The sequence below is a fragment of the Pseudopodoces humilis genome, chromosome 2, assembly GCF_049639895.1.
Source record: "Pseudopodoces humilis isolate 2021_Gansu_Grassland_sample_001 chromosome 2, ASM4963989v1, whole genome shotgun sequence".
In the NCBI taxonomy this organism is placed as follows: domain Eukaryota; kingdom Metazoa; phylum Chordata; class Aves; order Passeriformes; family Paridae; genus Pseudopodoces; species Pseudopodoces humilis.
This window is the reverse complement of record NC_142201.1, coordinates 98,764,177-98,776,419: the sequence shown is the minus strand read 5'-3', so window position 1 is coordinate 98,776,419 and position 12,243 is coordinate 98,764,177. Positions and strand designations below refer to the sequence as shown.

The 12,243-nt window shown below is 38.9% G+C and overlaps 1 protein-coding gene across 4 annotated transcripts in view; it reads right to left on the bottom strand.

Moving 5' to 3' along the window:
- Positions 1-5,288: 5,288 nt before the first annotated feature.
- Positions 5,289-12,243, bottom strand: part of MAP3K7CL (MAP3K7 C-terminal like) — a 31,092-nt gene continuing 24,137 nt past the window's right edge. For all 4 annotated transcript variants that reach the window (XM_014253484.2, XM_005523994.3, XM_014253486.2 and 1 more), the window contains one exon: positions 5,289-8,856. In XM_014253484.2, the coding sequence (XP_014108959.1) occupies positions 8,676-8,856 (181 nt within the window). In that variant the 3' untranslated portion in view covers positions 5,289-8,675. The remainder of the gene's footprint in view (positions 8,857-12,243) is intronic.

Sequence of the window (12,243 nt, the reverse complement as noted above, 5' to 3'; positions counted from 1 at the left end):
TACTTGAATTTTCTTCTGTGTTTCCTTGCTTTTTTATTTTTAAAGTCATATAGTTTCATAGAATGACCCTACAGAGTCACTTCTTATGGGCTGGCATGGCTGTAGTTGTGTGAGTGGAAACAAATGTGCTTACCAGGAATGACAAAGAGAATGTTTTGTTCACCACTTCTGCATTACAAGCTTCTGGTTTGTGTGGCAGCTGCAACTGGATCTGAACCAGCTCATGGTGCTGCAGCAAGATGGTTTTGTATGCACATTACCACACGAAGGTCCTCCCTGCTGATAGGTGCTGTGAAGATCTTTTTAGCCCCCTGATAGACAGCTCAATAGAAAGGTCCTGTTGCAGCACACTGTTTGAAAACTCCAAGTATGTAATAAATTCCAATTACATAGATAAATACATAATACAAATTACATACATAAATTCCAGTTAATCACAAAACAGTCAAGGATCAAGCTGAGGCACTGGTCTCTCTGGCCTCAACCCAGCAAAACACTTCAGAGCATGAATAACCCTATTTTGAATAGTCCTTCTGGCAAAGCAGTGAGAACTACTCATTGCTTCAAGTTAGGTATATGTTCAAGAGATTTGTTTGATGTGGCCACAGTGCCCCATGGTAAGTGCTGTTTGAACCAGAGCCTAAATCCAATTTACCATGAGGTGCCTTTCTGGCGTTACTGATTTCTTACCAGGCAGTCTTGCTCATTTAAACTTGGACACCTTCATTTCAAAAGCAATGTTAAGCAGTTTTAAATGCCACTTTCTTGTGAGAAACATTCAGTGATGATTTCCTTTTGGACAGTAATATAAGAGCTAGAATTTCTCTGGCAATCAAACTGAGTTGAAATTTCCTTGAACAGAATTTACAGGATTAGAAGAATATCATAAACATCTGAAAACACTGCACATACAGTCATACTCAGGAGATACAAAGGTCTCTGCCAGTAAAAATTATGTCTTTGGTAAAATCCTCCTTATCTTTTGTCTTCATGTTTCATCTTTAAATACAACTAGATGTAACTAGAATTTTACCTCTTACCATGTTTCAGCCAAATGACAAAACTCTTTTTATTAATTGAAGATGAATTCTGAAGCAGCTAAAGTACCAAACTTAGTAGCATGCTTTTTCTGCTCTTTTTCTGTCAGCATGCTCTAGGAACCCAAATTTTCGAGAAACAAGTTTGTTCAAATAGACTGTGGGATGTTCAAGAGCCACTAAATTCATTACTAGTAAAGCTGTCCTAATATTCCAGCACAACCACTTTGGGCCGTTGAAACTCAGACTGTGGTTGGAACCTTGCCCATGCATTAGGACACACTTCCGAAGCCTGACACTTCCCCTATTCAGATTACTTAGCCTAAATACAAAGAGAAAAATAGGAAGAGAACACTTGTACTTTCTTTTAGAAATGAGTCACTCATTAATACCAGGGTGTATGAGATTTAAGGTATATTGAAATTTACCAGCAAAAAAGAGGTATGTTTGTCAGTTGTTCTGTACTGTGTTATTTAAAGCATATTTGACTCTTAGTTATTATACCATTAAACAAGCACAGCAAAGTGCCTGCAGTCGGTCAGTACTGTCTAAAGCCATATAGGCCAGATTTCTAAGCATATAAATCCAACTGAACTCCAAAGGTAGTTTGAACAAACAGAGATTTTATTATATAATCGATAGAATCATAGAATGGTTTGGGTTGAAGGGACCTCAAAGATCATTAAATTCCACTCCCCTTGGGCAGGACACCTTCCACTAGATGTGGTTTCTCTAAGTTCTGTATAACCTTCCCTTGAACACTTCTAGGGAAGGGGCAGCCAAGCTTCTCTGGGCTATCTGTGCCAGGGTCTCACAACACTCACAAAGAAGTATTTTTTTCCAAATATCTAACCTAAACCTACCCTCTTTCAGTTTCAGTAATAACTTTTAATTATAGCTCTCTCAGCTTTTGTAGGACACCAGAACTCTTTTAACTTGGGTGTTCCTGTTAGGTGCTGTTCAGTGTTAGGTGTTGTTGAAAACTACACCTCCACTGAAGTATCTCTAGTATTTTAAAACTATTGGATATCAATCTTTGGATAGTTTCAGTGTGATCAGATAGTGGTAAATTGGTACACTGACCTTTGCCTAGTTATATAAAAATTATTTGCTATAAACAAATAAATAAAGCTCCACTTGGACAAACATAATTGTATGTTTTCTTAGGTATCTCTGCTTTATAATAACAATGTCCCATTACCCACCAGAGGGAGCTCAGTCAAATGTAAGGGACTGTTCCACCAACCACCAATGTAAATTAGTGAGAGCTGTTTGAAGAGTTATAAACAGATTTAAACACAATTTTAGCAGGTAGTACATAGCTGGATGTAATTTATATTAGCTGGGAACTGTAATGTGGGTGGTTTGGGGGTTTTTTTGCTTGAAAGAATATTCCTTTTCTGAAATTATTTCAAAAAGAAGTGTTTGCATTCTTGTCACAGATAATTTCATCAGGAAGTACTTCTTCTTATGTGAGTAACTGGCTTTTATTTTCACAGCCATGGAGGGAACACCTGAATAAGTCTATTATTTAGAACAGCATATATAGGAGGATGTCTGAATGTGCCTCTGTCTTCCATGAACATTAACATTTGTATTTTTTGTACTGACATCTAAGGAGTAAACATATATACTGATGTACTTGCAGACCAGGAAGAAAAAAGGGTCTGACCACAAGACAATCAAGGTTCTTAGCAGGTAATGTTAAATGATGCATTTGCTTCTGACTGCTTAAAAAAGTTCAGAGTGGTTGACTTATTTGAGCTGTCCACCCACAGCAGAGATATGTGGGTCAAAGACCCAGGCTGGGGAGAGCACTGTGATGAAATGGCTGTGAAGTCTGTGGCCACAAGGCAATCGGGGCTGTGCACTGGGGTTTGTCATACACATGTAAGAAAGTTACAAGGCAGAGGTGAAACTTTTCAATCACAGAACATCACACTGTTGCTATTCCTTCATGTGGGAAACTGGGGATTTAGTTCATGAAAGTACTAAACGCGTGCAGTGAAAGCAGCAAAAGACCATTAGTGGGGCTGCAGTTATTTTAGTACTGAAGTGCTCTTGCTTCAGTGCATTTTTTTACTCTACACAGGCTATTTACCAAGGTTTTATTTATCTTTAATGCAAATACAGCAGTTGGCATAGAATTGGGCTCAATTACCCTTATGGGACCCTCCCAACTCAAGATTTTCTATGATTTCATGATTAGCAGAATAGTCATATCCTGATACATGTAATTCCTCTTTCTGTAGAAGAACCATCTGCAATGCTCTGACATCTGTATCACATCTTAACTCTGTTAATTCTAGACAGAGTTGACAAAAACATAACCTTACCGAAGTGAATATTTCAGTACAAAATTTTAGTGTAAACTAGACTTGGAAAAGTGTTGGGACACATCCAAACAAAATGCTGAGCTTCTTAATGCTGAGCTAAGGGCAACAGCCTATGCATCCTATTGGTGCAAGCCATAAGCAGCCAGAAAGCAAGCAGTTAAGGCAACAGCTCGCTCACCAGTTCCTTTTCCTGGCTTTACCTACTTCCTTTCCATCATTTACAGTTCTCATATCACTTAACTCATTCTGAGCACCCAAAGCACAGTTTGGCATCTGGCTGCACATTTGTTACATCAGCACATACATCCTCATTTTGTTTCCCTAATTCCTGTATTAAAATTTCGTATAAGATTCAGACAAATAACAAAATCCACAGACAACCTATTCTCATATTTTCTAACCATTTCAAGGAAACCAAGCATGTCTCGCAGCAGGCACCTGCAGGCTGGTAGAATTCCTTGCTGTCACATACCAGCACCGAACCACAAAACATCATATGTAGCATTTGGAAACCACCTTGAGCACATGGTGATCATCAGACCATGTCATAAGATCGTCAGACAGCTGGATCTGAGCCCTAGACTGACGCTACTTACTCAGTGGGGATGGATTGTGGTCAGGGGAATTAAAGGAACTGAGGTTTAGAAAGGGGAACTGATAATTGGTGTGTAGAAAAGCAGAGTGACTCATATGCTAAATCTTGTGCTTTCTACAGCATAAACCATGCAGTGGAGGAAGCCTGGGTTGAAGATAACAGTGATTTGTGAATGGTTGTAATCTTTCATTCATATGAGTAACACATGACATTACTTGTTAGGAGCACTGAAGAACCTAGAGGTGACTGGCACTGTCCCAAGCAAGGTAGATTTTTCATTCTTATAAAATAATCTACTTTGAATTTAAAGTGTCAGCCTCACTGTTTTGGTGTGCATCTTAAAGACCATCTTGATAACTCCCAGTCTAACATTGCAAAACCAAGCCACTCAGTGGAGGAAATGGTGAGGTCGAGGCTGCCCCTCCAGCTCTGCTTTGCTACCTTCCCCTCCATCTGTAATGTGCACCATGGTGCAGTCATGCAGTTGGTGTCTGGTCTTGTCCCAGAAAAGTACATCAAGATGGACAGCAGGGCCCAGATTTTTGGTACTTGTTCAGCCTTAGTCTTTCATTGCTGCACGCCTTCCAGGCCTGTCATGAAGACAGTTCATAGTTCCATGATAGGTTTTCCAAGGATATTTATCACCATATCATCCATGCATGTGCATGCTATGACATTCCACCAGAAGGGAGAAGACCCTCAGAGCTGTGGGTTAACAGGTATAACTGTGGGAGTATGAAGGTGGGAGAAAAAAGTCATGGCAGCACCCAGGTTTTGCCAAGTCTCTTCACAATCCCGCTCAACAGGCCCAGTGCTCTTCCTGTTACATCACTGCCTGGACCAAACTTCCTTTCAGCCCTGTTCTTCCACCATTGCACATTTTGTACCCCCACAGAAAGAGAGGCAAGTCTCCTCCAGACGAGTTCCTTTAGACACTTCCACTTTGTGCATTGATCAAGAGAAGAATTTTAGGTAGGGAAAAACACCAAGTGGCTTCATGATTATTACTGTGACTAGATCATTTCTGCAAGGTGTCCTGTGGCTGGAGATGAAGCAGCAAAGGCTCATGTGGCAGAGCTCCCCAACCACACAACCCAAAGGCAGGCTGAGAACACCTCTCTGTCCCACCTGTACCCACTGTTAACAGCGTGTAATCCTCACAAAGGCCCAGATGGCAATAAAGCCTCTGGGGAAAGGTGACACACTTCCAAAGATCATTAATTCACAAAATCATACAAAATAGAGGTAATCTTGAAAAGGGAAACATTTTTTTAAAAAAAGACATCGAACTCAAACTCACAGCTCCTCATCTTCCAGACTTTCCAAGTGTCAAGTCACCCTTGGCTCTGGCTGTTTCAAGACCGCATGAGTCATATCCTTTCTAACTGGAAGCCTTAAACTGAGTTTGTTCAGCATTCTTTACGATGAAAGGAAGTTAGTTAGCAATGATAGAAAATGGAAAGCACAGGTCTTGTTTTTATTTTAAACCCATGTACTTCACTGCTTCTTAAGTGGTTTGAAGCAAATGCATTTACCATGGTGGTGGCATGCTTACTTTTGCTAAACTGAATAACCTGGATAACAGCGAGAAATACATTTTGTAATACAGCTGCAGCTCTCACAGGTTGTAATCACATGCTACAAAAGTGAACCTTTCATTGGTACTTGATTTCAAAAACTGGCTTCTAAATTATTGGGTTAAATACAATGTAAAACCATCTTTGAAATAATTGTATAAAACTTGTTTTTATAGTGTGATACATACAACAGGACCTAACATACAGACCACTTCAACTAGGACACAAATCATATTGTCTATGTGAATAATACAGGATCAGTATGATAAATGCTTTGAATGCTTGAAATTAAGCTAAAAAGCTTAATTTCAGCTATTTAGTCAGCAGAGCTCCACTATCTAGAGAAAAACTCAGCATGTCAAAATTGGAGAGTTACTGAATGTGAAAATATTTCTCATTATTATGCCCTTGATAAACAAATCAAGAGATGGATGATAGATACAGCAGTCATCTCTCAGAAGGTTGTTCCAGCTACCTTTGCTCTTTTCAACACCTGGATGATTTTCTGCATTATGTTGACTATGCTACATTTTAATTTAACTTGTCTATGAATATTTTTTGAAAATTCCACTTCTCTACCTTCCTGCCTTTGAATCCCACTTCCCCAAACATTTTTTCTCTTAAAAATAGTTTTCAAGAGATACTTTAATTTTTCTTCCTTGGTATTTCTATATCAGTTTTACTCAATTGTATTGCAATACAATTTCTCTGAGTCCCTTCTCTCAGGCACATGAGCATGCATGCAGGCAACCATGTTCATACAAGACTGTTATTTTTACTTTCACCATAACTAAAAGCAGGAGGAAAATTTGATTGCACATAGCTACAGTCCAAGTTGAATATAAATCTTTGACTTAAATTAGTTTGGGATGGTTTAAGAATTTCATATTTATCCAGGCTGGTAGGCTGGACCACACCAAAAATTTGGTGTCTGCACATCTGTAAAACATTTCTTGAATTCTTCTATACTGGTCAGTGCCTACAGGTTAGGAAAAACATACTCCCTAACTATTCTCAAAGTGCTGATTGTCACAAATGAAACCCAGCTTTCCTTCTCTACCTGACTGTGGCCCTCCCTCAGGTTTTTCTCCCAGCGTATGGTCTGTGATTTTTCTGATATCTAAAGCATAGAGACTGCACTTATATGGAAAATTTTAAGGTGAACACAGTTATTTGTAAGTAAAGGTCTGCTGTCTGATCCATTTGCATCCAAAGCCAGTCTGTCAATAAACTAATTTTATGTACTTTATATGGTTTTCAATTAATTCACTGAAATTTTCTGATTGGATGATGTTTTCAAGGCTAGATGGAAAAACCTTTGACCAAAATGACAAACTATTTTAAAATGAGAATTGTCTTGTTCAAAACACATAAACAGAAGCAAAAAAAAAGTACATTCTAGGTTCTGTGGTGGTCTGTGCTCAGAGTAAAGCTCTGATTTCTCTTCAAGTTGTTTCCCATCAGTTCAAAACTCAAACAAGGCTTTTCCAGCATTTCTAGGCCCGATATTCCAGGTGGTTTTTATTAACTATGGGGTTTTTCCCTCTTCAACTCCCACAAGGTACAGTGCAAACTGGATCCTTGGATAATAAGGAAAGAGGGATAATAAGAGTGTTACACTGCTCAGGGAGCATCCCAGCAGGAAGCACGTGCCTCAAGAGTGGTGATTTCCCGGGTACAGCAGGAAGAGTGCCAAGTTTGGATGCTGACGCTGCCCTGGTGGCTCAGGAAGAGAAGTGGAAGCAAGGTTGTCCTCTCCTACTACCTCTTCATGCTGTCCTGCTGCAGTGCCAGGTGCTTGGAGTAACGCAGAGCCAGTTTTCCCACCTGTGCTGCAGGGAATACTGTAGGCAATTAGCACAGAAAAATTACAGGCAGCTTGCAATTTTTTTTTTTTGTCCCCTTTGCTGCCAGGAATTGTTCTGATAAACATGAAATCCCATTTTCATGATAGATTAATGATAATAATCAAAGCTAAAGTCCTGGTGCAAATCTTAAGTTCATAATATCAATTACTAAGACACATTTCAGTACTAATAACATATTAAGTTGAATTCCAAGCTCATGAAGATGTAACAAGCTGCATCTGCCAAACAGAGTTTAAAATACAAGGTGATTTGAGAACATTCAGAATATAAAAGGGCTTTCTACATCCACTTTTAATGAAAAAAATGCTGTATGAATAGAAATGGAAGTATAATGAAGATTTTTAAGTTGATCTAAGAAAATACAGGGATAAATAGAGCAAGTGAAACTGACATTTTACTTCCCAGTTATTTGTGTATCACAGAACTCCTGTCCCTACTTACAGCCTTTTATGTTTCAAAATAGACCAGAAAATAAGAACAAAAGATCCTCACAATAATATCACTGACATAATCTCAGTTGAAACTATGATGGAACTATGATTCTTACATTAATTTTTCATTTCTTGCATGCCAAAAAGTACACTAAAAAGACACTCAAGTAATCTTTACACTTGAGGAAGAAAAATTTGATCTCTTCTGTTTCCCTTTAATTTTATAACTTGCAAATTATCACTGGCAGTGCACTTTTTTGATAAAAAAATATTTTGTAACTTCAATTTTTAATGTGCAGTTTTTCAGATTTTATACAACAGTGTGACGTTGACATGAAGTATAGTTTTTACTAGTGAGGAGATCTGCTTCAAGATAACTTCCAAACACTTTAGGCATGAGGAAAATAATTTTAAAAGAATTCACTGGACTAAAATTAACATACATGTATTCCATATACTAACATCCCTGCTGTATGCCTTAGTATGATCCAAATTTCCAACACAGAGACTATTTATATAATTTTCTAGTGTGTCCATATCTTCTTAAATTGGAAGAAATATGTTTAGAAAAGAAACATGATCCACCAGAACATATAATGGGGATAGATTAACTTCAATTACATTACTTGAAATAAAACATCTATTATATAATGGATGAAATATCCATTATAATAAGCTACTGGGTGGCAAGCATTAAATCAAATATAGACTTCTACATACTCTGTATCTGTAGTAAAGTGTTGTAACATATTAAACAGATCTTTATTTTAAAATCTCTTTCCAGCACAGGACCAATCCTGTATGAACTGCCTCACACGAGCTAGTTGGGAGTTATGAGGAACCCTGTCTTTTTTGGTACTGTATCCTGAGCTTTTCCAGTTGCTCCACGCACTGCGTCTGGGCCAGCTTCAGTGTTCGGTTCTCCTCTGTCAGTTCTGCATACTCCTTAGCCAGCTGAGCAGCATCCATGCTTTCTTTTTCCACTTGTTCCAGTCTGGCAATCAGCTCCTTTCTGACGATTATGAAAAAAAACCCAAATATTAAAAATAGCAGTAGGCAAGAATTTGTTGTCATGTGTTAGGTCAAAGATGGGCTGTGGGTTGTTAACTTACTTTTTATTACTTGAATTTGTGTGAAACAAGGACCTACAGAATTAATTTTTAGGAGTCCTGTTTTTTTCCCCTTTACAAGACTATGCTTCCAAAATCTAGGATAGGTTTGCTGTTCAGTGACCAAGCCTGAAAAATACTGTGTTCAGATGTCTGTGTTTGGGACTGTTCAGCAGAAGAGAAGACTTTGGGGAGATCTTAGACCACCTTCCAGTACCAAAAGGGGTTCCAACAGAGCTGGAGAGGGACTCTTGACACAGGTGACAAGACAAGGGAATGACTTTAAACTGAAAGAGAGCAGGAAATGGGATATTGGGAAGAAATTCTTCCCTATGAGGGTGTTGAGGCCCTGGCACAGGTTGCCCAGAACCTGTGACTGCCCCATCCCTGGAAGTGTTCAAGGCCAGGTTGGACGGGGCTTGGAGCAACCTGATCTAGTGGAAGCTGTCCCTGCCAATGGCAGGGGGTGGAACTGGATGAGCTTTAAGGTCCCTCCCAATCCAATCAATATTCTATTGATTGTATGATTCTGTGATCTCTAACTTCAGTAGGAGTTGAGCACACAGTTCACAGTGGAGAATCAAGTTCCTGGAGATGACTTGCTAATACTTTGACAGAAGACTAACAACTTATTTTTCTCTTAATACCAGATATCATTGAAAGAGAGCAAGGTGTTTTTGTTTGGTTGGTTAGATTTATCACTAGGTTCTGTGAAGTGAGCCTGGTTTCCTTTTCTCTACTACAAACAAATCCAGCAAGTAGTAGACACTGAATCTGAACTACATATATTGTTTCTATAATGTGTTTAAGCTCAGACCTTAGCCCTGTTGCTGAGGAAAAGTGATATAGATGCAAACCTGACCCCTCCTGGTCCTCTTAAGTGCAGACACAAGAGGATTTAAGCTGTTACTTCTTCTGGATGGAGTCACAGTGCCCTGTATTCCCAGAGCTGGCCAGGAGCTGGAGTTTCCCATATAGAATCAACCAAAATTACCTCAGCATAAGTTAAGACAAAAGAGATTTTAAAACACTGAAGGCATGAGTAACTCACAGAGTATCTAATTGTTCTCCCCTTTGTAACCCACTAGGCTAGCCTGGCCTCTGAGGTTTTCTTTCTCTTTAAGCCAAAATTCACCCGTTACAGGAAGCCTCTTCTAAAAGATTCTTTTGATCATTCTGTCTCAGAGATTAGTTAATCTTCTAACTGTTCATAGCCCTGTGACATAATTTCTCACTCACATCAAAACAATGCTTGTAGATCATCAGCAGGAAGTTATTAATGCTCATAGTGGATAGATTTCACTGCAGTCCTTAAGGGAGCCCACTTGTCAGGCTAGACCAGTGCTTTCAGACAGGAAATGCCTACAGATCAGGAATTCTATTCCCACAGGTCAGAGTATTCACAAAAAGATAACATTTCTGTGTTTGCTGATAACTTATATTACTTGTAGCTGACAAGCTACCACTTAGAGCAGCAAAACTGTAAGTCTGGCTTTTGAAAAACAATTCTGTGTGGCCCTCTATAAGGATCAATCTGACCTTCCTCTGTCTTTACTGCAGCTTTCAGTGATAGCAGAGTTTGCCTATGGTTTAGTTGACTGTTTACAGTCATAGTTACTGCAGTTAAAGGAGTCACAAGTTAGAAGAGACCCTTTGGTACAGCCATTTCTACCAGCTGTGCTTCCCATAGATTAAAAAAAAGAAAAAAAAGAAAAAAAAAAAAAGACAGTTATCAGCTGTTTCAGAATTTTTAAAATCAGCCAAAGAGGCAGCATATAGGCATCCTCCTATATGATATCTTTGTTTTATACTACTGAGGTAATGCAGAGCAGCTATGCTGCAGCAAAGCCTCTTATTTTTCCTTTCACCAGGTGACAGGTACATTCACCCAGGCCTTTGAGAGGAAACATCAAGAGCGTATTTTTGCTCAGCAAATTCTGTTTACATTTAACACAATATAGCTGTACAAGTTTTAAACACATCAAGCCACTGATAGGTTCATTTCTCTGTGGCTGGGCCATTCTAGATGAACCAGTTTTCAAAGAAGTCAACACAATCTTGCTAGGCAGCTCTTATTCGTGGGCCGGAGGCCATGGAGGAGTGATTTAATGTGAGAAATACATTCAGGGACAATGAGGTTTTACAACTCCAGATGCTTGTTTTTGGTTTTTTTTGTTTGTTTGTTTGTTTGGTTTGGTTTTTGTTTTTCAGTCTCCCTGGACTTCCTCTGAAAGGCTCTTATCTCTGGAGACCAAATGAGAACTTCTGCAATACTTCTTTGCAATTATTCTCTGGTGCAATGTTGGACTGAAGGGCTAAATTAAGCTCTTTCAAATTACTGTTTCAAAAACGGTTAAATCTGAAGTGTCCAAACAAATGAATTCAGAATCATTCTTCCTTACTTTTCTTACATTGATGAGTAATTACAACCTTCTTAAATGAGAGATACAGTGAACACACCACTAGGTAACCAGCATCTTAAAAGCAGTAAACCTTTTCTGTGGGAACTTTCAGGAATGGTACTGACTATCCTGGATTTGAGCCAGGAAAGGCACAGACAGACAACATGCAAACTCAGACAGTTCTAGTAATGAAGGTCAGTCCTGATTTGATGACATTCTGTGCAGGCATAGCTTTCATGCTGCTCTCCAGTAATATTCAAGCAGCACAGATAACTTCCCTCCCCTCTCCCCAGAATTTAGCTTTGCTATCAAACAAACTATAAGTGCATTAAAATCAAAATATACTCATTGCTGTAGTCCACACTCTTGAACCTCCCTCACAGAAAGCAGTTTCCTTGCACTGAGGTAGTAAAATTGCCCACTTCTGAGTCAGCAGAACCTACTTAGTCCCTTCCCATCAGGATCCACACCTGTTTACGGGATAGGGTGATGTTTCAGGCTAATACTGTCAGCCTGCCACAGATCTAAAATTAGAGTACCAGGGAATTGCTAAATGTTATGAATGGTGTAGTTTACTGAGCTCACAAAAGGATGAGGACAGTAACTATCATTTACATCTGATCTAATCCAAGATTTGAACTTAGTTGTCAGAGGTTAAAGAACACCATACTAAGCTCTTGCACCATCTAGACTTTGTTGTGGATGCTTAATAAATACATGTAGCACTGTGTAATCTGTGTTTTCTGTTAATGGTTACTCCAGGTTTAAATATTAACAGTATTGATAAGGTATTTTCTAAACTACTGCTGAGTTGCTCAAAGCTTTGAGACAATCTGTAACATGCACTTGAAGTGTTCTTTTTTGGGGAGGGCAACATTAGTGATTTGA